At 38.1% G+C, this 26,784-nt stretch overlaps 1 protein-coding gene across 1 annotated transcript in view; it reads right to left on the bottom strand.

Annotated features, from left to right (window-relative positions):
- The window catches only part of Jam2 (junctional adhesion molecule 2), a 58,925-nt gene that overhangs the window by 8,492 nt on the left and 23,649 nt on the right, over nucleotides 1-26,784 (bottom strand). The window contains exons 2-6 of the mRNA XM_070030508.1: nucleotides 18,162-18,227; nucleotides 11,026-11,133; nucleotides 9,826-9,978; nucleotides 7,241-7,443; nucleotides 3,313-3,412 (exon numbers count right to left, since the gene is read on the bottom strand). Of these exons, the coding sequence (XP_069886609.1) occupies nucleotides 3,313-3,412; nucleotides 7,241-7,443; nucleotides 9,826-9,978; nucleotides 11,026-11,133; nucleotides 18,162-18,227 (630 nt within the window). The remainder of the gene's footprint in view (nucleotides 1-3,312; nucleotides 3,413-7,240; nucleotides 7,444-9,825; nucleotides 9,979-11,025; nucleotides 11,134-18,161; nucleotides 18,228-26,784) is intronic.

Below are 26,784 nucleotides of genomic sequence, written 5' to 3'. Positions count from 1 at the left end.
GGCAAGGATGCCCACTCTCACCACTCCCCTTCAGTATAGTTCTGGAATCCTTAGCCAGAGCAATAAGGCAAGAAAAAGGCAGTAAAGGGATCCATATAGGGAAGGAAGAAGTTAAACCATCCCTTTTTGCAGATGACATGATACTATACCTCCATGATCTTAAAAACTCCACCCCAAACTCTTAGAACTTATAAACCACTTTGGCAAAGTAGCAGGATACAAAAGTAACCCACAAAAATCAGTTGCCTTTCTGTATACCAACAATGTACAAGCAGAAAGGGAAATCAAGGAAACAAACCCATTCACAGTAACCCCCCCCCAAAATATTTAGGAATTTGCCTAACCAAAGATGTAAAAGAACTATATAATGAAATTAGAGAACACCAGGAAATAGAAAGGCCTTCCATGTTCTTGGATAGGCAAACAATATAGTGAAAATGGCCATACTGCCAAAATTGGTATACAAATTCAACACAATTCTTATTAAAACCCCAATGATTTTCATTACTGAAATACAGAAAACAGCCCAAAAATTCATATGGAACAACAAAAGACCTAGAATAGCCAAAACAATTCTAGGTAAAAAAGACAACATAGGAGGGATCTTGATGCTGGACTTCAAACTCTACTACAGAGCCATAATAACAAAGACAGCTTGGTACTGGCACAAAAACAGACCCGAAGACCAATGGAATAGAATAGAAGATCCAGAAATAAAACCACATGCCTACAGTCAGCTATATTTGACAAAGGAGCCAAAGACATACAATGGAAGAAACACAGCCTCTTCAACTACTGGTGCTGGGAAAACTGGGCTGTCATATGCAGAAAACTAAAAGTGGACCCCAGCCTATCACCATGCACCAACATCTACTCAAAATGGATTAAAGACCTTAACATCAAACCTGAAACTCTGAAATTATTTCAGGACAGAGTAGGAGAGACACTTGACCTTATAGGCAGGGCAAGAACTTCCTGAACAGAGTTCCAAGGTCACAACAATTTGGAGAGAGACTCAACAAATGGGACTACCTTAAAATAAAAAGCGTCTACACAGCTAAAGACATAGCAACCAATCTAGAAAGACAACCAACTAACTTGGAAAAATATTTGCCAGCAATATATCAGACAAGGGGCTAGTATACAGTATATACAGGGAACTCAAGAAACTAATCCCTCCCAAACCTAACAAACCAATTACTAAATGGGCAAGGGAACTAAAGAGAGACTTCTCAGAAGAAGAGATAAGAATTGCAAAGAAACACATGAGGAAATGTTCACCATCCCTGGTGGTAAAGGAAATGCAAATAAAGACAATCCTGAAATACCACCTTACTCCAGTCAGAATGGCCCACATCCTAAAGTCAGCCAATGACAAATGCTGGAAGGGATGCAGAGAAAGGGGAACCCTATTGCACTGCTGGTAGGAATGTACATTAATACAACCACTTTGGAAAGCAGTCCTGGAGGTCCTCAGAAAGCTAAATATTGACCTCCCCTATGACCCATTCATACCACTTCTAGGCATCTATCCTGAACAACAGGATACAAGGACACATGCACCTCCATCTTTATTGCAGCACTGTTCACAATAGCCAGGATATGGAAACAACCCAGATGTCCCACTGTTCATAATAGCCAGGATATGGAAACAACCCAGATGTCCCACCACAGATGAATGGATCCAAAAATTGTGGTATCTATACACAATGGAATATTATGCAGCCATTAGAAATGAGAAAATAATGGCATTTGCAGGGAAATGGATGGAGCTAGAAGAAATCATGTTGAGTGAGGTAAGCCAAGAGCAAAGAGACAAAAGGCACATGGTCTCCCTGATAAATGGGTTAAATCCGAAATGTAAGGTGATACCATAAAGTAAACAAGACTCAAGAAGCAAAGGACTTCCACTCATCTGGTCGAATCATTCCTAAATGACCCCATGCTGCTGACTACACATATAGTATATATGTGCACACTGGAGGGAAACTAGGAGGAGGAGGCAGAAACTGAGGGAATCAGGGAAAAACATACAACAGCAGGACCCATCAGCTGCACTGGACATTGATCAAAATGAACTAAGCAACTCAATGGCAAGGATGGGAGGGAAGGAATAAGCGGGAAAGAGGGAAAAGCTGACACTAAGCAAAAGGAAAGAAGTGTACATATCACCCAATGTGTAAGAAATAACTGTATTGTCAAAGCTCATAGAACTCATAAACTTTATCAACCATGATAAAAACAATTTGCCCCATAAAAATGTATTCTTTATCCCAATAATTTTATTATTAACTAAGCAAGTTAATTTTTCTGATTTTTTTCTTTGTTGGTCTTCTGATTTTTATTTGTTGGTTTATTTGAAGCAGTCTCTCAAACTCACTTTGCAGCCTAGGCTGACTTTGAACACTGAGAAGTAAGTTTTGGAGCCCACAAAGCTAGAACAAGCTCCTGTAACCAGGACCCCCTCAGTATTCTGTTTCAGGGCTCAGTCTTCCATAATGACCCACAGATCCTCAGTATGATTTCAGCATATTCCTTCCTATGACCCACAGATCCTCAGTGTGATTTCAGCATATTCCTTCCTATTGCACAATTAATTGCAATAAGAAATGTGTAGTGAAAAACCTATACATTTCACTACATAGAAGAAGCAAATCTAATTACTAAGATACCTGTCATAATTTGATTGACTCTGAAAAGCTTATTTTATATACTATACTCTATGACAGCTATGTTTTGTAGTAACCTAGACCCATAACTAAACTATGCCACTTCTTAGAATGCACTCTGCAAGTAGTATGAGCTCAGCATTTTAGGATGCCAAAAAATCACCAACAACTTGGTTCATATAATGCTCACAGTATGCCAACCAATGCTGTCTGTTCTGACCCTTCAAATATTGCTTATTCTATTCTTCATAGCCACTCTGTGAGGAGGGTATATTGCTATTTTCCAGGGGAAGGGGTGGGGAGAACTGAGGCATGGAGGTAGAATAACTGGATTAAGGGGCTGTAGCTAGTAAAATAGCAGGGCATAAATGAAACTCCCAATACAGACTCTGGACTCTAAGCAGTTTAAAACCATGAGATGATTAGCTTTTGTTTGAAAGATTACTCAGAAAATAGTAATTAGCTAAATATTTTTGGCTTCCTTGGAAGATGGGTTAAAAACAGCATCGTGGCTTCTTCCTAACATCCCTTAATAAATACCTCATATTTATCCTTCAACTTATTCAACTCTCTCCTACCCCCTTGCCCTTTGCACCCCCAAGTATTGGCACATCATTCATTCCTCCCAATCTTTCATGCTTACCTACTTGCATTCGTTTTCCCAGACACCGGCGATATCCAACAGAATTACGGGCTTCACAGGAATATTCTCCACTATCCAGTTTAGAGACAGTATTAAATTGCTATTGGGAGGAAAGAAAAATAAACCGCAAAACCATAAGTAGCCTCTTCAAACAACCCTTGAATTTTACTATTCAATTCATCTTCTTTTCTTAATGACTCAGGATATTACATCTTTATTATAAATTCAAAATATAGGTGCTGGGAAGGTAGCTCAGTGGTAGAGTGCTTGCCTTCCATGCAGAGGCCCTGGGTTTGATTCCTCAGCACCACATAAGCAGAAAAAGACGGAAGTGGTGCTGTGGCTCAAGTGGTAGCACTAGCCTTGAGCTGAAGAGCTGTGGGACAGCACCCAGGATCAAGAGTTCAAGCCTCACAACCAACAACAACAAAAAAAAAAAACAAAAAAAATATACTTGGAATTCAAGAAGTAAATAGCAAGGCCTCTTGTTTTCATTTGGCAGCAAAGATTTCCATGTTTTGTTCTGTTTTAATTTGGTTTTTTATTTTTATTTTTGTTTATATTGGAGTTTGCACTAGGAATTCCATCCTCTACTCCACACCTCCCATATAGCTGGGGGTGATAGTCATGACCGACCATGGCTGGCCAGAGAGACTTCTTTTCTGTCTTTTCTGTTTCTTGTTTGTTTGTTTGTTTGGGTGGCATTTTGAGACAAGGTCTCATTATGTAGCCTAGGCTGGTTTCAAGCTTGCAATCTTACTTCCGCAGTCTCATACCCCCACACCATCTTTTTTTTTCTTTCTACCTTTATTTCCTTCTGATTGTTCTCCTCTCTCTCTCTCTCTCTCTCTCTCTCTCTCTCTCTCTCTCTCTCTCTCTCTCTCTCTCTCTCTCTCTCTCTCTCTCTCTCCAAGAAAACTAGTATAGTAGGAAGATGTTAGGCATTAAAAATGTTCGTAGCACCATACCATAGATACTTCTAATTCCTAGGACAAACACATATACCTTTGCAAAAGGGTTAATGTACTTTTAGGTTTTTTTTTAAAAAATACTAGCATAAATTAATCACACTAAGAAGTTTTGTTGTGACACTTATATACATGCATATTATGTACTTTGATCATTCACCCTCTATAAAACTCTTCTGTAACCCTTTTCTCTCCTCTCCCTTCTTTTTAAAGAATTTTTAGTGGGTTTCGTCTGTTGTTTTCATGTATATGGGTAATGTACTTCTTTCATATTTATCCCCATCATACTCTCCTGTCCCCTCCTCCACCCACTAGTTCTATTCCCCTGAGTCTGCCTTTCATAAACATGTCATTGTTTCCCCTTACTTCTAGGGTCAGCATATGAGCAATATCATTGCAACATTTGTGTTTCTCGGCTTGGCTCATCTCACTTTACATGATGATTCCCAGTTCCATCCATTTTCCTAGAAATGGTTAATGCACTCTCTAAGCCACAGCAAGTTCACTGTAGCAGTGACTAATGAATACCTTTTCTACAGAGCGAGAGTTAACCACGAAGAAGTAGGCTAGGGCCTAAGAAATCTTAATTGGTGGTGTTTATAGGATTGCAACCTCTATCACTTCCAGAATGTTAATAAAAGGTTGAGCCCTTGCTCATTCTACTCCCTGACAAGCAATCGAAAAGAGATATTGTTATTAAAAGAACTAATTTACATTAGTGGTTTTAGACCCTTGGAGAATTTCTGTAAAGAATGAAGACCGAAGGTAAGGAAACAAGAAAAAGAGATAGAAAGAAAGGGGGAGACGGAGGGAGGGAGATGGGGAAGAGGAGGGATAAAGGGTTCTAGAGAAAGGGAAGGAGGCGAGATGCCATCTCTGGCACCTTGAAGGATCCTGCAGGGCCAGCAGAGGTTGGGAGAGGGCTGCTGAGAACCACGCCCCCAGTACTCTCCTATTCAGTCTCCAGTACTGCAGTCAGGAGTCAGCTTTGGTGTGACTAGGCACTTCTCTTGCCCAATATGTTGTTCCCCCAGGAGCCAGGACTTAGAACTTTGCTCCTTTCTATCTTTCACTTTTCTTCCTCTAATTTCCCACAGCCCCCTCTTTCTATAGACTGCACTAGGTACATGCTTTCCCTGGCTTGTTTTGACTTTAGGGAATCATTTTCACCTACCCTGAAAGCCAGAATACTTTCAGATTACTCACCATAAACTCCAGGCCAAGGTTATATATAAATAATAAGGTAGAGTAAAACCCCAAGTGATCTTCCAAGTGCACTATGACTGGTAATTAAAAGAATGTCCCTGGCATCCATACACTGGAGTCTTTGTTCACATCCCAGAACCCACCCTAGTTCAAGCCAGCGTGATGCACTCATATGGCCTCACCAGAAACTTCGAGGGCCCAGGCTCCCTGAGGAAAGTAGATCTCGATTTTTTTTTCAGACTTGCCTTGGGGCTTTTTATCACCACTTGGAGAAAAAATAAATTTGACAAACAAACATAGCAGAGGGTGATGGCAGGTTTTCTGCCCAATTTCCCAGTGTAAAATCACTAGGACCTGCTGACTTCTCCTCTGACAGCCAAAAAGCCAGAGCATGCCTTATTCAAAGGACATTCTCCTCCTCTGCTCTTCTGTATTACTCACTGAAGGAAGCAATGTGCTTTGCTGTATGTCAGACCTAGTTTGGAGGCCAGGCATGGTGGTCGTACCTCTAGTCCCTCCTATATCAGGAGTCATGGATAAGAAGAGGATCACCTTCTGAGGCATGGGCAAAAGTAAGAGTTTTTCTAAAATAAAAAAAAATAACTAAAGCAATAAAGGACCACGGGTATGGCTCAAGTGCTTACCTAGCAAGCATCAGTGCCTTAAGTTCAATTGTCAGTGCTGGCCCCCTCAAAAATCTAGTTTTTAAATGTTAATGATAGAAGAAATGAAAAGACACAAGATTACTCTCAACATTCATAAAAACTGTTATTATTACTACCTCTCTTTTAAGATGTTTTTTAGTTAATGATTATAATACTGATCTGTACTGCTAGAAATTAGACATTTAAAAACTGACCTGTAATATTATTTTCATTGGAAAATATTCTCATGTCAAGTAACCTTTTAAAAATTAGTCCTTGTAACTTAAAAAGTCCCAGATGAAAACTTAAAAAATAAATACCTTTTACTTTCAAATGTCATTAACTGTAAAGAGATTGTTTATTGGTTCGTGAAGGAAACAGTCAGAGAGACTAGACTGAGTTTAAACTTACGTCACAGAGACACTTGATGATCTAGAGTCATGGAAACAATGACACAGGTACCCTGCCATGCCTTTACTATGGTCTCTATTTTCTTGTGGTAAAACACTGGAATCAGGGAATCTCCAAGTGAGCTGTTACGCATTTACGTAATGTTAGAAACTGAGATCGTACTTAGTAGTTTTCTAGATCAGTAAGGTAGCTGTAGAGAATTGCCATTACTCTGGACGGTGAGCAGTCAGCAGCACACAGACCCATGTTGTCTGTGCTGTCTTGATCCTTCCCATGTCTTCTCTCAATGCAGGTACCATCATCTTCCTGCTCCCCTCTCTTCACTTAACAAGCAATGACAGACAGTATGTCTTTTCCTCTCCACTATTATTATTATTATTACTATTATTTTACTAATTCTGGGGATGAACTCAAGACCTGGGGACTTTCCCTGAACATCCATCCATTTATTTATTTATTTTTGCTCAAGGCTAGTGCTCTACCATTTGAGCCATAGCTCCACTATATATTTTTTAATCTTTTGGTAGCTTATTGGAAAACAGAGTCTCAAAGACTTTCTTGCCTTGGCTGGCTTTGAACCACAATCTTCAGCTCTCAGACTCCTGAATAGCTAGGATTAAAGGCATGAGCCACCACAGGCACCCAGCTCAAATTATCCACATGCCATAGTTATTAGGCCAATACTTGAAATGATCTCACCAGAGTTCCAGATTTTATATTCATTGTGTATGAGCTGTTGGATCTTTGGGAGCCAAGTTTTGGATTCCCCAGCAAATGGATGCCATCCTTAAACCATGTGTATTCAGGAGCTGGATTCCCTTCTTTGTCTTGACATCGTAGCTCTACCACAGTCCCACTCAAAGCAGAAGTGGGCACTTCACATGATGGCACTGCTGGAGCCACTGAACAACAGAAGACAAATGTCTCTGGTTACTCACAAGCTAAACATGGGTAAATAAAAGTAATAGGCAATAAAGATGGGTGACTGCTGCTGAGACTGGCTACTTCTTCAATAGGCCCATTTCCTTTCTTCTTGGGAACACAGGAGTCTGCATTTGCCAGTGCTTTTCTGCTAAGAGGTCAGATGCATGGAATGTGGTATAGCCATTTCTAGGCCTGACCTATAATAGTTTCCTGCATGATTTTCAAGCATTCACTCCCCTTGTCTTCTCCCACTCATGAGGACCTTATAGAGCATATATCAGACCTGTTTTAGGCTATGCCTCTATTTCATGATGTAGTATGATGTCTTCAGCCCCCCTACACACACATATGGTACCTAACTGTCTATGCTTTACTTACGTGAGAAAGAAACTACTGATGGTTCAAGGTTTACTCATAGTAGCCAGCATTTCCTTAGCTAATAAAACAGCCATTATTTTTTTAGATACTGTCTACTGTTTTCTTTTCCAGTGGTTCTAATGTTTATTTCCAACACTATTAAAAGAAAATAAATCTGAGGATACTTTTCAGGCCTGGTACTTAATTTAAAAAATCTTATATAGTTATAACTGGGCAAGTTAGCAACTAAGAATAACCTTTAAGAAACAGGACTATTCTGGTCTCAGAGATTCAGAATGTAAAGCAGATTGTAATAGGTGATTGAATATACAGAAGACAGAAGTACCTATTGTTAGCAGAATTTTAAGGTGTCTCTCTAAAAACCTCCATTTTTGTATTGATACAGATTCTCTCAGTTACTTAGACTCTAATCTATATATTACCATGAAAGAATTTTGTAGATACAATGAAGAGCCTGTAGTTGTACTGAAGATGAAAAGGCCAAATGATAATTGTGGGTGATCTTTTAAGAATTCAGTGTGATCCCAGCTAGCAGCAAGTAGAAAATGAGATCTTTCAGTCCTGCCAATCACAAAGAAAATCTAACAACACCAAGAATGAACTTGGAAATGGATTTTTTCCCCCAGAATCTTGAGACAAGAATTCAAATCAAGGTAGACCCCAGTGGCTCACACCTGTAATGCCAGTGGCTCATGCCTGTAATCCTAGCTACTCAGGAGGCTGAGATCTGAGAATCATGGTTCAAAGCCAGCTCAGACAGGAAAGTCCATGAGACTCTTATCTCCAATAAACCACCAGAGGACCAATAGTGGCACTGTAGCTCAAGTGGTAGAGTACTAGCCTTAAGCTGAATTGCTGAGGGACAGCACCCAGGCCTATAGTTGAAGTCCCATGACAAACAAACAAACAAAAAAAGAAAAGAAAAGAATTCAGTCCATCCAACATCTTGATTTTAGTTTTGTTATTGATAGGATCGAACAGGACCAAATTTTGTTGTTGGACTTATGATCTATAGAGTGATGAGCTGATAAATGGTGTCCTTTAAAACTGCTGAGTTGGTGATAGAATCTGACTGAATCTACTGAAGAGTTTCCTGATTTAAATGTTTGCACTTTCAGAGTGCTATCACATCCCGGATGATATACTAAAAAGAAAAAGTTGCCATCATGTTCATATTGATACCTTATACTTACACCAATAAGGAGAAGCTACCACCTGCCATTATGAGTTGTTGTTTTTTTCAAGTCAGGATATGCTTTGATATGTCAGGATATATGTAGCCTCAAACTCAAATCCTACTGCCTCAACTGACATTACAGAAGCATTTCACCATGCCTAACTGTGGTTCTTATACTAACTTAGTATATAAGCTTTGCGTTTAACCCTATCTAGATTCAAATACTGATGCAGACATTTTTTAATTGTGTGGTCCTGAGGAAATAATTGAACTTCAACTTCTTCACCTATAAGACTCAGATTATCAGTAAAGATGAAGTAAAATCACATATCTGAAAGGGCCCTGAACATATTTGCTGCAAAATAAATGCTAATTTTTCTATACTAAACAATTTCTAATCCTTCCATTGGCCTATATATGTTTTTTGGGGGTGGGGAGGTATATTTATTTTTTGCTTTTCTATCAATTCATGTGATACCATTCTAGATGAGAGGAAAAAAATAGAGGCTATGCTGAAAGTTATTCATAAATAAAATCTTGAGAAATTTACTCATGTAGAGAGTAAAGACTACTTCAATCTTAAATAAGAGAGTTTGGGGATAATGAGTTTGTAATAGTGAAATTTCAGCAGCCAATGAGATAATGGCAAGAAATAAGATCCTGCTGGGAAAGCTGTACTGTGGTTCCTGCAATATTAGTGATTGTGGCCCAATATTAGTGCTCTGTCTGGTGCCTCTTTGCACTAGGCCTGTGAGGAGGAGAAAGGCGATGAGTGACACTAGTTATACTCATACATACACATTACCTAATACTTCTAGAGTGACCGTATCCTCTTCCAGGTTTTGGCCTTGCTCTGATGGGGCACTAACTTCACAACGGTATTTCCCAGCATCCTTTCTTGTAACATTTTTGATCCGTATACTGAAATCTATCATTTCAGCTCGATCTTTAAAATCACCTTCAGAAAAAAAAGAAGACAATAATGCTAGGAATAATGCTCTATGCCAGCACTATTCTATAGAGTATCTTTCTCAAATCACTTCATTCAATAACCAAAGCATTCATTTTCCATCACTCAATTTTAAACTTAAGTATGTCCATATGATTGTATAAAATGTTTTTTTTAAGACAGATGTATTTTAGACTCCAAAAAAGAATAGTTTCACATTCCTATAATTTATTTCAGAGAACTCTACCCAAATGCCTGCCTTATTCCTTTTATAGTACCCTTATAAAGATATCCCCCTTTAAAGAAACTACACCACTGGAGATGCTAGTTTAATTGGTCAGAACATTAACTTTATGTGTGGTGGCCCAAATAATTATACCACAGAAGAAAAGGTGGTAAGCCAGAGGCATGTCTGAAGTCATTTTGTAGGTTAGTTTTTCACAGAAATATGTACGAAATTAAAACATGTTTTTATGTAATATGCAGGTGTCAAACCTGGCAACTACAGAAAATTCAAATGAAGTCAGTACTTTGTAGCCAACAGTCTTGACAGATAAGAATCAGAGGGAATACTTTGTGTTCTATGAACTCCAAGCATTTTCCTATTTGAATCCATAACCTTAAAGGATAGCCCAGAAAGAAATGTATAATAAATAAAAAGTACGGCTATTATAATTGACTGTAAATCCTAACTCCCTGGAGGGAGATGAAGAAATAGGTGAAGGCATTTAGTACTGAGCAATGACCCTGCACACCAAACCCACATCATTACATGTTTACCTTCTCACAAAAGTTTAATCTGCTGAGCCAGAAAGACCAAATTTTGTATCCTCTGAAACTAAGCTTAGAAATCAAGGTCCAGGGATTGAAAAGAATTTTCTTATAGCTTCTGTGACCATTGTGTTTTAGGACTAGCACTGTAGGCTTCATCTCACACTTAGAAAAACACATTTTCAGTAATCAGGCATGTCCTGTTTTCATTTGCAAATCAAAGGAATCTGGTTGTACTTTGTTTTCTCTTGCTCTGGGCTCATCAAGCCTACAGCTTTTTCTTACCTTGGAAAGTCTGCTGGTAGTAGACAAAGGAGACACTCCGCCCCAGTTTCTTCCACTCTAATCTCGATGACATGGTCTTCTTTGGGCTTTTACAGGCTAAAATAACCTCTAGGAATAAAAAAAAATACTAACTTCTGGTTGTCACTGTGAATTTATATTTTACTGAGTTGTTTGTACACTTTCTTACTCTTTTACATTTCCATCCATCCATCCATCCATTCATAAAGTACATAATCAAGTATCATGCTCTCTTAGCCCAAAGGTAAAATTAGAAGCATTATATCTCATTCATATAATAATTATGTAGGTAAGCCATGGTGGGTCACACATGTAGTCCTAGCTACTTAGTAAGCTAAGAGGAAGAGGCTTGAGGTTAGAGTATAGCTATTGAGCCTGAGTTCCCCTCTCTGCAGTAAAATGGGATCATGACTTATGGAGTTGTTGTAAGTTTTCAAATGCAATAATATATGCAAGCACACAAGCTTACACATAGTTAAATCCCTACCAACAGCATCTATGATTAGCTATCTTATGATTCCCTATTTCTGTGTTCACGGAGTCTACAGCTTAGTAGAAGAGGCAAGTAAGATAATGTCATTTGAGTCCAACATTGATGAGTGTCAGGATGGAGGTATGGAGAGGATGCTTCAGACCTCCTGCCTTGGAAAGGTATTTAGTTCAGCCCTGGAAATGCTGGGGAACCCCAACCCTCCTCCAACTGGCTACATTCTCATTGAGATCCTTTATTAATGGACTCTACAAATACTTTAATATAAGCCTCAAGTTGTCCTTTAATGAGTTGATCCTTTACTGCAAAATGCCTCAATCAAGATCAACTATGAGCCGGGTGCCTGCTGAGATCTGAGGGTCACGGTTCAAAGCCAGCCCAGGCAGGAAGGTCAATGAGGCTAGCTACAATAAACCACCAGAGGACTGGAAGTACCACTGTGGTGCAAGTGGTAGAGCTCTAGCCTTCAGCTGAAGAACTAAGGGACACCGCCCAGGCCCAGAGTTCAAGCCCCACAACCACCACCACCAACAACAAAAGGATCAACTATGAGGAGATTTATCTTGGCATGAACTTTATCACAGTGTTGTTAAGTTCACTTTAAGGCAGCCAACTTATTGCAGCTGCGACAGTAAAGAATTCCAGGAACCTCCAAGTAATCACTTCTTTTGGCTGTCCAAGCAAGATGATTGAAGAGAGGGAAACCAGTTGTAGTTTGCACACTGTTTTATGTTACCAAATAGAGCCCTCCAATTATAAACAGACTTAAAGTATGTTTCAAACAGGCATCTAGAATGTCAATTTCATTTTTCTAAGATGTGATTTCCCACAAGGATAGTGGTTTGACCTACAAAAGCACAGTATCCCTAATCAGAACACAAATTAAAGTTCTTTCCATACCTAAGATTTTGAGGCTAAGCAAATTCACTACATTTAAAATTATTTCCCATTTTATTGAAAAAATACACACATGGATGCAAGCAGAAAGTCTATAACCAATGTATAAATATTATAATCTAGTGCTGATTTCTGTGTGTGATCCTTGTGTTACAGTCATGTTACTAGAAATAGAGAAATAGAATAAAAGGTAAAGGAAAACATAGCAGAGCAAAGAGAAATTAGGGGAAAAATTGCTTTCAAGAGGCTTAAAGATTTTCAAGCAAGTTTTACACCCCAGAGAGATAGTGTTTCACAGGGATGTTTAAAACAAAATACAAGGACAAATGTGTGCTAAGGGACCTGTCTAAGGAAACAGCACTGTTCTGTTGATTAAGGAGAATGGGTGGTGATCTTCCGGAGTCTTGAGTTTTAGATAGGTTTCCTTCCCGTATTTTGTTGAGTTTTCCAACAATTAAGTACACACCCACACTCATTACTCATCTACTTTCCATGTCTTACTCCCACATCTTAGAAACTATTTTATATTCCATCACATTGTTTTGTATATTTAACTACACACAAACGCACACACACACACACACACACACACACACACACACACACACACACACACACACACGTGTTAGTGAATTCTTCCTGATTTCTGTCTTCACTGCCCTGTGGAAAAATCTGTATGGAAATTATAGCTTAGAGGGTGGCACAGGAATGGAGGGAGGAAGGGTGAGCAAATGTAATCATTATAGTCAATGTACATTATGTAAAAAAATGAACTACCTAACTTGAAGGAAGGGATGGTAGGGAGGAAAAGAGGGGAATAGACTAGAATGAAGGAAGGGGTGACATTAACCAAGAAGCATTGTACTCCTAACCTGATTCGTGGAATTGTACCCCCTTTGTACCAATATTTAATAACAATAAAAGAAAGAAATTATAGTTTTAAAATGTGACCAGTGGTTTTCTTAATTCACTCCAGCCTCTCTCACTGACTGTGCAATATGGAGAGAAGTAGTTTACCCAGTTCGTCCAAAATCTAGTGAGCATACCGTGTGTGTCCAGCATTGTTCCTAAGCTGCATCAGTGAACAGAACAAGGTCAGACCCCCTGCTCTGTAGGAAGTAGGCATACAAGCAACATCAAAGTCCAACTTATAATGTGAATTCTGTGATACATTAGAAGGTGATGAATGCTATGGAGTCTAGGAGAGGACAGTGCAGGGGGTTTGGGAGGTTTGATAGTACTGGATATGTCGATATCATCAGATGTCATTTTTATAAACAAGGTGGTCCAAGTTCACTTTAGAAGGTGGCATTTGATCACAGATTTAGAAGACAGATAGGCTTTGTCATATGGTTCTTTGAAGAAGTATGTTGAGCAAGAGACAGTCACTGTCTAGATCCTAGGGTGCCAACAGTTTGATCCTGAATGACCAGACTACACAACTGTGAATGACTCTGAAAAACTGCTATTTTAAGCCACATGTTTCACGGGATATTGTGGCAATCCTAGGAAATAAGTAGACAGTAAAAAGAATAGAATCATGAGGTCAACATCTGAGGGAAACTTTCTCTCTATAGTCAAAATCAAAACTTATGGCCAGCATAATTTTTTGTATCTAGCTTCAGGGCTACTGAAATATAATATAGTAATTTATAGACTTTTGAGTTATAGCTCTACCACAGACAAGGTATGTGATATGAGAAAATTACTTAAGTTTTTTCAGAACTTTACATCTACATCAATAAAATGATAAAAGATGAGATAATGGTTTATGTAACTGGTGGGTGTTGTACCTTGCACATAGTATGTGCTCCAGATTGGTAATTATTATTGGAATCCATGAGAACTAACTTCCCTTTAGTTGCAGTCTCAAACTTCTTTGCATCTATATGTTTTAAGCCCATACTTTATCCAATGACAAATTCACTTTTTTTGGTGATGGGGTCAAGGGACAACATTGAATTCAGGTTTGGGGGTTTGAATTGGCAGACACTATGCTACTTGAGTCACACTCTCATTCCTTTTCACTTCAGTTATTATTATTTTCTTGCATAAACTCAAATCCTGGGCACTGTCCCTTAGCTCCATTTGCTTATGTCTAGTGCTTTACCACTTGAGCCAAAGCTTCACTTCTAGTTTTTTGGGTAGTTAATTGGGACATAAGAGACTCATGGCCTTTCCTGCTTGGGGCGGGCTTTAAACCTCCATCATCAAATCTCTGCCTCTCAAGTACCTAGGATTGCAGGTATGAGCCACCAGTTTGCTTTAGTTATTTTTTAGAAAGCTGCTTGTGTTTCTGCCTGGGATGACCTGAACAGTGATCCTCCTATATTTGCTTCTTCTGTGGGTGGGATCACAGGCATGCACGGCTACTGATTGAAACAGAATCTTGCTATATTTTTGCTTAGTCCCTTCTGGAATCACAAACCTCTAGTCAGTGCCTTACAAGGAGCTAGGATTACAAGCATAAACCACCATATTTTGCTTACAAATTTCCCTTTAAATTACTCATACCAGAACTAAAAATGTTACCTCTGTTTCAGACAGCAAAAAACCAGCATCAACATAAATCTTATTTTGCTCAACACAAAGATATGAGAAAAGAAATATGTGACAAGGTTTTCTATTAAAGTGATCATTTTATTGCCAAAACATCTGTTTAATTTAGATCAAGAGAAGATAATCATTTAAGAAAATGCTTGCTACTAAACTGATTAACAGCTTTCAGAGCTGGACACTGCAAGAGGCTGTTCCTATAATTTATGGTCCTGGGAAAGCTGCCCTGATTTCTGTCTCATTCAGCTTCTGGCACCTCCACGGGAAATGATACAGAACAGAATCCCTGCAAAGCAGGAATTCAATTACATCAGAGAAAGAAGAGAAAAAAATAATGAGCTGGAATGCACACACAGGTATATGTAAATCACAAATTATTATAGACTTAAGTTGCTGCATAAAATAGACCAAAACTAAATATAGGAGTCTGAAGATAGAAATCTAGTTTCATGGAGAGTCGCATTGGCATAACTGAGTGCATATAAAATAGAATTATGATATCATTATTAATTTAATAGAGCAGAGGTAAAGTAAGAAAAAAAATTAAAAGTAATTATTCTGGAGTAAGAGTGGGTTTTTGGCGGGGAGGGGGGTAATAGGGATTAAACCAAGAATGTCATACATGCTTAGCATGGTCTGTACTACTGAACAACAGTGACCTGCACAGCCATTCCTGAGACTAACATTTAATAAATCATGGAAGGATTTTCTATGTTAAAAATAAAACATGCATTAAAAAGTAATATAAATGGGCACTGGGTTTCATTTTGGAGTGATGGAATATTCTGGAACCAGAGGTGGCACATGCACCAAAAGTTGTTGACTATTTATTTAATTATTAATTAATTTTTAGAATAACTTTATGTATTTATTGTCACTACTGGGGTTTGAGCTCAGAGTCTCATGATTGCCAGGTGCTACCCTATCACTTGAGCCACACCTGTAGATGGATTTGTCATTTTTAAATGATGGATTTTACAGTTATATAAATTTTGCTTCAGTAATTTTCTTAAAACAGTAAATGATTAGAGAATATAATTGTTATATACTAATTCCGATATCATGGCAATTAGGGTAGAGATGTATGTTTACCACAGTCAGGTGAACCCAGACACAGGAACCTGGAGGAAAGTAAGTGATTAGGAAGTGGAGGAGGAAGGGGCAGGGGAAGAGGATGGTGAGGAAGAGTGAACTTCAGTTCGTGTGTCCCTGAGGGACATCTTACACCACGTTTTCTTTCCCCTGTGATAATTCTTTGCGCTTTTCAGTTCACCCTCTTGGTTTCTTATCTCATTTATAGGTTCTCCATGGTCCAAATTATTCCCAATCATTCATTTCCTCTTCACCTCATTTGAAACTACCCCACAGGAAAAGGTGTCTTATTAGTTTGTGTAATGTATTAGCCCTTAAAAAGATCTAATTAACCTAAGAAATTGTGACATTCTTACCTTTCCCTAATCTTGTCATAATCTGGGTGTCCTACCTGAATTTCTGCCCCACTTTAATCTTGGTTATCTTTAAAGGTCGGATATGTGTAGGCCTAAAAGTTCCTCTCCATGCCGGGTTGTGGAAAAGCTAGTTGGATCTAAGATGGCTGCCAGAATGATCACCATACAACCCCTAAATCCTTATGCAGAAAGTCTGCCTTACACCTGGATTTGTTATGCAGTTTTGACCAAGAAAGTCAAAATGGACCTATAGATAATAAGAAATGAATTGCATCTCTAAATAAAGAAAATGCAAATTAAAACAACATGGAGAGCTGGTGGCACACACCTGTAATTCTAGCTTATTTAAGAGGTTGAGATCGAGGGTCACCATTCCAAGCCAGGCCAGGCAGGAAAATCTGTGAGACTCTCATCCCCATTAAACTACTATACCAAATAAAAACAAAAACATGAAGGTGGAGCTGTGGCTCCAGTGGTAGAGTACATTTCAGGGAAATGTATGAACCTAAAAAATTAAACCATATCAAGCAATATAAACTAGGTTTAGGTCACACCTTCTCTCTTGTATGTGGAAGCTGAAAATATATGTGTCATCATATCCATGTATGATCAATCTATCTAAAACATGGTATTTGCAGGTATGCGGTAGCATAGTAAAATCACTTTGAACAATTAACAGGTAGTGTAACAAAAGGCAGAAGTTGAGCCAGGTCTAGACTGGGATGTGGGTAGTAGTGGGAGGGAGTGGGTAAATGCAGAGGGCCAAAAAGAGGTTTGAAGGGGTAACAAACCAAGATGCATTATATCCATAAATAGACATGTCAAAAATGAACCCCCACTTTTACAACTAGTCAATGCTACAGCTGGGTGCTGGTTGCTCATGCCTGTAATGCTAGCTACTCAGGAGGCTGAGATCTGAGGATCAAGGATCAAAGCTAGCCTGGGCAGGAAAGTCTATAAGACTCTTATTTCCAATAAACCACTCAGAAAACTGGAAGAGCTGAGGGACACCGGTCAGGCCCAGAGTTCAAGACCCATGACCAAAAAAAAAAAAAAAAAATCACTGCAGGAGAAAAAACCTGGAAGACAGTGAGGGAAGGGCCGACATTGTACAAAATGAAATTTACTCTTTACCTGATGTATGTAACAGTAACCCCCCTGTACATTACCTTCATAAAAACAATATTTTTTAAAGATTACTTCCAAAATCTCCAAACCAAGAAAGAAAAAGAAAAAAAGTAAGAAAGAAGCTGACGTGTGTCTGAGCGGCAGAGTACCTGTTTAGCAAGGTAGAGGCCCTGAGTTCAAATCTCAGTATCGCAAAAAAAATAATGTTGCAATAATTAAGAACAAGCTAACTTAAAAGAGTCTATATTAATACTATCTTAAAATTTATAGGGTAGGTTTTAAGGTACTGATTTCCACTGGCTACCTCTAACTGGGTAGAAACTCTAAAAGATCTATGTTTCTTTTTCAAAAATTTGATTGTCCTTCTTGCTGGTAATTTATGTAATAGGAAACCTATGTCCATTCTTTTTTCATTAATTGTCCAAAATCTCCACTGAGGAGGTTTCCCTTTGAAGGTAAGAACACTATGAAGCATTTCTGGCAAGAGAATTCATGTAGGGTAGGGTAGAGGTCCTGGCCAATAGAAAAACAATATCAGATGCATTATCCTTGTGAGGTATGTAAACAACACAGCTCAAAAAATCTGAAAGATACTATACCTTGGTACTCTATTGCTGTGACTACTTGATTGTCTTTGGGGGCAGATAATCCATATGCCTTATGATCTGAAACATTAAAAGAGACAGGTAATTCAAATGGTACATTTTCAAATGCTTGAATAGAATGCAATAGCTAAAAAAAATTGGTATACATTTGATTATAATCTCACATAATTTTACACATTAATTTTAAGGCATCAAATTTCAAAAAACACAAATAATCCTATACATGTCACTTTTATTTTCTGTATAATAATTTTGGCTTTTAAACTTTCCCCAAACTAGAAGTCCTGGATGTCAAACTTCAGGTCCTAAATTCTAATCTCTCTTCTGAAGTCAAAGTTGTAAGTCTCCCTTTCTCCTGGGCATCTCTTTCTCCTTTTCCCACACGCACTGCAAGTTCATGGATAGGAATGAACTCCATAGCTTGCTTCCAAATGTTGTCACATTTCTATAAATCACATCACAGGGAAAGACATCACAACCTGCATGGTCACTCATGCCAAAATCCTAGTTACTGCCATGATACATCCCCTCTCATCCACAGACTGAAAGCTAGATTTTGCCTGGTACCATGTCTTCAAATATTTATCCTCTATCTCTTTTCCTCTTCTAATCTGATGAGTGCTTTTAGCTTCAAGGAGAAGATGCAGATACTGAAAACCAGACATTAGAAAAATAAAAAAATTAAAACTGTGATAGCTTGGGCAAACATTTAAGAAAACAAATAATGACCAAAATATATGTGCTGCCAGAGAGAGAAAATCAATTTCAAAATAATCTTAGCAGGCTATTGAAAAAAGGATGAACAATGAGAACTAACATTTATTAAGCAAGTAGGTGTCCTCGTATCCCTAATCCTTTGTAAATCTTAACTCATTAGTTGGCCTAAGGATTATGTAAAATAGGTCATTGTGTGTGTGTGTGTGTGTGTGTGTGTGTGCGCGCACATGCACGCGCGCGTGTTGTTAGACTGTGGCTTGAACTCAGGGCTTTGAGCTCTTACACAGCTTTCTTGCTTTAGGCTAGCACTCTATCACTTGAATCACATCTCAATTTCTGGCCTTTTGCTGTTTATTTATAGATATGAATCTTTTGGATTTGCTGCCAAGGCTGGGATTTGAACCATGATTTTCAGATCTGTCTCCTAAATAGCTAGGATTATTGCCATGAACTACCAATATCCAACTTGGTATACCATTTTATTTGTGCCAAAGGTCTTCAGCACTGTCCCTGAGCTTTTATACTCAAGGCTAGCACTCTACCACTTGAGCCACAGCTCTCCTTCCAGCTTTTTGATGCTTAATTAGAGATAACAGTCTCACAGATTTTCCTTCCCAGGCTGGAATTAAACCACAATCCTCAGATCTTAGGCTCCTGAGTAGCTAGGATAACAGGCATAAGCCACTGGTGCCTGGCATATGGTACCATTTTTATCCACATTTTTTTTTCTCCAAGCTGGACTTTGTCAAGGAATGCATGTTGATTCATGAAGATGCTAAGTAGACATTTCCTTTGATCTCTGAAAGATAGCATTATCTGGGAGATTGGTTACAATAAAAGCAAAGCACTGGCTATGACAAGGCTGTGATTAGGGATCAGTATGGAGATCACAGAGGGGGAAGCCCCAGACCACCACAGACCAGAGTTTGGGTCATTCTTGTAGGAAGCTGTCCCCTGCTTCATCCTTGGTTCTTACCCACCACATGATGCGGCCCTACCTACCCCCAAGTCATAACAACTGAAATGCTCTTCAGACATTGCCAAACAGATGTGCCTTAAGGGTGAAGTACAGACATCAATGCTGCTTGAGAACCACTACGCCAGACTTAAAATTAGACTGGCTTGAAGTAGCAAGTCCAGAGACAAATCAACTGCTCTTTAGAAAAGAACCATAAATTTAAATTTTTCGTAACTATAAAAGGTAGCTGTTATACTTCTGGGAATGGGTGAACTCTTTCATGTGAGGTGGCATCTTTTCTTTGACCTATTCTTTTATAGGGACACCAGTACATAAATTAGACTTCCTAAGGAACCTATCAGACTCCAGAAAAATGTTCTCTTTTTCTTTCTGTCTCCTTTAGAAGCCTGGATAGCAAATCTAGCTGTGAGAGAAAAACTCTGAAAATTCTACAGGACTCATAGGTCTAGCTCCGCTGGCTAACAATTCACATTCTGTATCTTTAAACTGCAGATGGCTTCCATGGGAAGTGGGTAACCCTGATTCCATGCTCTTTGTGATTGACAGCTGCAAATCCATCTGTGTAAGGTAGTGGCCCCCTGGGGCTCAGTCTTAAGAGATGTGTCAGGGCTATCAAACTGTAATTTCAAAGTAACTCATTTGCTACTACATTTCAAGGACCATGAAGGGGTCAAGTCTTTAAAATACCCTTTTCCATACATTGTGTGGTCTACCACTTGAGGCCATGCCTCCGCTCTGGCATTTTGCTAGTTAATTAGAGATGGAGTCTTGTGGATTTTTCTGTTTTTAACTTCAGCTCTCCCAATCTCAGCCTTAAGAGTAAGATAACAGACTTGAGCCACCATCACCCAACTCCCTCTTCTATAGATCTTTTCAAATGTCAATTCTTTATCTTTTTCTTCCCAGTTTTCTTTGAAACTCCCATCCCTACTGCCTGTGTGCCGGTCTTTCCCATTTCTTTCCTCCTCTAGTTATATTTTCTAGCATTCAAAGGCAGAGTCTGGATCTTTAGAGAGCAGAAGAGGAGTAAAAACTAAGGCAACCAAGTCAGAATCCTAAAAAAAAATGTGCTGAGGGAAAGATAGGACCATGTATATTCTTCTTGTGTTATTCTCTGTTTAATGACAAAAATCTCTGGAAATTTGTCAATGGTTATCCTTCTGAGCTATTATTTTGTAAAATTTTCTAAGGATACTTTTGGGAGTGGGAATGTCTCACCTTTTGACAATGTATAAACTAGTTCCCCCTTACAGAAGCTCTAATTATGACGGACAATTCTTATGATTGTTTTTAAGTATTTTAACACACTTACTAGACAAAACATTAAAGACTTGTGCACCCTGGAAATGAATAGAGGGGAATCTGGAGAGAATAGGAAGATATAATCTTTGTCCCCTCCATCTTTGAACTTTTCAAATACTGCATTGCCTACTGACAATGTTTATTTTCTTCAGAGGTTCTGGCTGTTCTCATTTGAGGAACATCAATATAATCTGAAGTTGAGAAAATGTCTCAAAAGTCTGAGAAAGTATACTTTTTCCTCAATTCTAGTTGTCTTCTTTCTAAACCTACTTTGTGCAAATATCTTACTAAAAAAAAACTACCATGCTAAAACAACTTTGTAGAAATATCTGTTCATTTTTCCTGTTTGGGGTGGGGGGAGGGCAGGCACCAATCCTGGGTCTTGAATTTAGGGAATGAGTGCTGTCCCTAGTTCTTAAATTTTTTTCTCAATATCAGTGCTCTACCACTTGCGCTACAGCTCCACTTCTGATGTTTTGGAAATTCATTAGCGATAAGAGTCTTAAGGACTCTCTGCCCTGGCTGCATTCAAACCATCATCCCCAGATCTCAGCCTCCTGAGTAGCTTGGATGACAGGTATGAGCCAGCAATGTCTGGTATGAAATATCTGTACATTTTTCAAAAACTACTAAAAGTTCTGTGGAAAATAACACAGAACTTTACTTTGGAAATTTTATTTATTCCCTTGTAAATTTCATATACATTTTATTTGATGAGTTTTTACTACACACATATATATAATTTATATAGGTATTAGCTATATAAAATATACCTTTTATATTATAATTGTATATTTTATATAAATAATTGAATAACTATTTAAAATAATCATATATACATATATGTGCATATATAGAAATGCATATTATCTCCATTTTTTTGCCATAGAATCTCACTATGTTTCCAGGCTGGTCTCAAGTGAACCTACTACATGTGTATCTTTAAACAGAAAGAATAGTGTTCTAGATACTAAATATTATGGCATAGTGATGAAGGTGAACAATAATAATAGGAATCATAATGGAAGTTAGCCTTTTTTACTTGCATCTTTTAAATAACTCATAAAATCATAACAATTGGGGCTGGGAAGGTGGCTCAGTGGTAGAGTGCTTGCCTTGCATGCATGAAGCCCTGGGTTCAAGTCCTCAGCACCATATAAGCAGAAAAGACTGGAAATGGCGCCGTGGCTCAAATGGTAGAGCTCCAGACTTGAGCTGAAGAGTTGAGTGACAGGGCCCCATGACCAACCAACACAAAAACAAAAACAAAAACACCTTAACAATTGTACATGTTAATGTGATATGATACAATGTTTCAATACATGTATAATATTATATAATATCTATATCAGAGCAAACATACCACTTCTTTTCAATCTCCTCTCTCTTTCTTCTGTCTTTTCTTTTTTTGGCAGTATTGGCATATAAACTCAGGTTTTGTGTTTGCTAGGTTGGCACTCTACTGCTTGAACCAAACCCCTCAATCCTTCTTGTTTTGTAATGGAGTTTCATATTCATGCCCATGACCTGGATCACAAGCACGCTATTTATCTTCCCCACATAGATGAGAAATGTGTCCTGCCATAGCCAGCTTTACTGGTTGATTCTGCAAAATTGGAGAGTGGACCTACAGCCTTGTTTATGTTCTACCAGCAAGCTACAGCCTCTGCCTCTGCCCAGTTTTATTGGTTGAGATGTGGTATTACAATTTTTTTCCCAAGCTGGCCTTACGCCACATAAAAAGGTGCATGTAGTATATTATTACCTATAGTCATTCTGCTATGCAATAGAACACTACATGTTCTTGTTCCTATCTGACTTTGACTTGATACCCAATGATCAACATTTCTCCAATCTCTTTCACCCTCCTAGTCTCCCCAGCTTCTGGTAACTACCATTCTACTCACAATTTCTAAGAGATCAAGATTCTACATGTGATTCAGATCATACAGCTCTCGTCTTTCTGTTTCTGATTTACTTTTATCATTTTGTCATTTAAAATAATGCTATCTATCCATAATACTGCAAATGACAGGATTCCCATTTTTTTCTGGATGTCCCTGGACAACATTTTCTTTATCCAACCATCAGTTGACGGATGCTTAGATTGTCTCCATTCCCTGGCTATTGGGAATAGTGCTGCAATGTAGATACGAAAGTGGTCTCTTTGATATACTGATATCATTTTCTTTAGATATATACTAAGTAGTGAAGATTTGTTTTAATAAATTAATAAACAGATCATGTTTCTTGCTAACTGAATATTTGTCTTTGAACCTTTAAGCATGTTCTCTTTCTTTTTTTAATTTTTTATTGTAATAATACTGTACAGAGGGGTTACAATTACATGAGCAAGGTAATGAGTACATTTCTTTTTTTTGGGGGGGGGTCCGGTTGTGGGGCCTGAACTCTGGGCCTGGGCACTGTCCCTCAGCTCTTCAACTCAAGGCTAGAGCTCTACCACTTGAGCCACAGTGCCACTTCCAGTTTTTTTCATTTTTCTTATGTGGTGCTGAGGGATCGAACCCAGGGCCTCAGACATGCAAGGCAAGCGCTCTACCACTGAGCCATCTTCCCAGCCCAGAATGAGTACATTTCCTATCAAGCATTGTTGCCTCCTCCTTTGTTTTTCCCCCACCAACCCTTCCCTCCTACCTCCTCAACTACACTTTCCCCCCTACTCTCCCCCCTCCCCCGCCTAAATTGTAAAGTTCATTTTTTGACATAGCATCTTGTACATTTCATTGTTGCAATGGATCAAGCTGTATCTCTATTTAAACAATTTGTTTTTACCCTTCCCCTCCCTAAATTATACCAACATCAAATACAGTGAGACAGGGGTTATACTGTGGGGGAGTGACATACAAAGCAACAAAAAAATCACATGGTACCTTATAAATACATTAGAAACAATAGCAAGAAAGGAAAAACCACTTGTGTCCCATCTTAGGGCTTATTTCGCTTAACATCATCTTATCTGACCTTTTCTGCTTGTCTCAGACATATACTAGTTATTGCAAATAAGGGAAACCATGGGACCTATGTTTCTTTGGGCCTGGCTTACTTCACTTAATATAATTTTCTCCAAGTCTTTCCATTTCCTAACAAATGGGGCAATGTCATTCTTTCTGATGGAGGCATAGAATTCCATTGTGTATATATACCATATTTTCTTGATCCATTCATCTACTGAGGGGCATCTGGGTTGGTCCCATATCTTAGCTATGGTAAATAATGCTGCAATAAACATAGTTGTGCTGGTAGCTTTAGTGTGGTCTTGTTTGTGATCATTTGGGTAAATGCCCAAAAGTGGGATTGCTGAGTCATAGAGGAGCTCTTTGTGGCGTCTTTTGAGGAAAGCAGTATGGAGGTTCCTCAAAAAACTCCACAGAGAGCTCCCCTATGATGCAGCAATCCCACTTTTGGGCATTTACCCAAATGATCACAAGCATGTTCTCTTTCTAGTACCCTTGCTTCTCTCTAGTCTATTTACTTTAAGGATTACTTGTAAATTCAATAAAATTATTTATTTCAACAGAAAGTTCTGAAGCTTATTTTTTTAATTATTTTCTAATTTTTAATTTTTCTAGTTCAAACTCAAGGACTTCAAAAAATTCATTTTAAGGTTTACCTTGTTTCAGGCATTCTAGCCTTAAAATTCACTTTTCAAAAACTTGTACCAACATTTTCATGAGAACAAAAATGTTGGACTTCATACCAACATTTCACTAACAAATGTTAGGAAGTGTCTGTTGGCTGCTTTATTACATCATTTTTTTCTTCACTTTTTTTTCCAGAATAAATTAAATAGAGAAATAAAACAATGCTATGTAGGCTCAATGGTTAGGTCTACAATTATTTTAAAGTCAGCTATGAAACATCTGTGAAACTTATGGACATGTTCCAAGATCCCTGGCAGAAGCTACTAAGATGAGATGAGAGATGATTATTTCCATAGTTGCTAACAATTCCAAGTCAAATAAATTTTAGTCAAATGAAAGCTTTTGTGTTCCTTTTCACCCAACTTTAAGAATTAAAGTAGTTATGAAATTTTTAATGACCATTAATTTTTGATTAACAATTTTATTTGAAAATATGATTAGGAAAAAATCAAAATGTTACACAGTTTCTTAAATTTCAAAAGGATATCACAGCCCAGTGCTAGTGACTCAAATCTGTAATGCTCACTACTCAGGAGGCTGAGATCTGAGGATCATGGTTCAAAGCCAGCCCAAGCAGGAAAATTCATGAGACTCTTATCTCCAATAAACTACCAAAAAGCAGGAAATGGAGCTATGGCTCAAGTGGTAGAGTACTAGCTCTGAAAAAAAGAAGCTCAGGGACACTGTTCAGGCACTGATTTCAAGACCCAGACCAACACCAACACACATACACACACACACACACACACACAAACACACAAACACACACACAGTATAGAACAGATAATGTCATGTATAAAATAAAGTTCTAAAAATTATGGGCCTAGCTCAAATGATAGAGCACTCAGCTAAATACAAGGCCCTGGTTTTAATACCCAGTACTGCATCTAGTCAATGAATCAATCTACATAAATTATGTCATAAACTTTTAAAACCATAAAAGGTATGTGGTTCTTTTATACTGAAAGTATAGTTACTCAGGGTTGCCAATTAAATAATAACAATACCCAGAATTTATATGGATAACTATATGTATAGAAAGTAACCCAATGATGTGGGAATCAGAAGATAGTTGTATATAGTCATCTATTCCCAATCATTCACCTATGCTAGATCTATGGGGTAGGGAAGAAGAAGAGAGGAACAGACACTGGTAGACTACAGAAACCCTTTGGTCTCTCAAACGAGACATTCTAAACCTTCCTCTTAATGAGACATCCAAAATCTGTTTTCAGAGAAGAGGAGCCATACTTAAGTACAAAGAGAAAGAAAAGTCCATGAGACTCTCATCTCCAATTACCCACCAGAAAACTAGAAGTGGTGCTGTGATTAAAGTGGTAGAGTGCTATACTTAAGGGAAAGAGTTCAGGGATGGCACCCAGGCCTTGAGTTCAAGCCCCATGACCAACAAAATCTAAACAATTCAAGGGTGGGGGTGATTCTGAATATGAATAAAATTCCCCTTAAGAACTTAACTTCTAGGCAAGAAATGTATCTGTCCCTTTAATATTCTTAGTTGACAGATGTAATAATTGAGTCAAGATGTTTGTCTAATTAGTGTGCCTCAAACAAAAGGCATTGTAAAAAAATGCAGCAAATATCATATAACCTAGTCATTGTGAATGGCTTCATATACACTATCAACTTTCTGAAAGATATTCAGAATATTTTTAATATCTGAAAGCTATTCAGAAGGTATATTACAAATTGTCATTTACAATGACAGCATTAATGGATATTAACATTACAAACTAATTTAATAGATTTATTATATATTACATATAATAATATAATATATACTATATTATATATAGAATGTATTTATTACATACTGGACAAAAGTTGCATAATTCCCCCCTTTTTATGTCTTTAACAATATGAATACAAGAAAAACTACTGTTTGAGTTTTCATAGGCATTAAATGCATTGGGTATTCAAAAAAACCTTCAGGGTATTC

The sequence above is a fragment of the Dipodomys merriami genome, unplaced genomic scaffold (genome assembly GCF_024711535.1).
Source record: "Dipodomys merriami isolate MVZ:Mamm:240054 unplaced genomic scaffold, mDipMer1.0.p SCAF_2, whole genome shotgun sequence".
Lineage (NCBI taxonomy): Eukaryota > Metazoa > Chordata > Mammalia > Rodentia > Heteromyidae > Dipodomys > Dipodomys merriami.
This window is presented reverse-complemented; position numbering and strand designations above follow the sequence as displayed.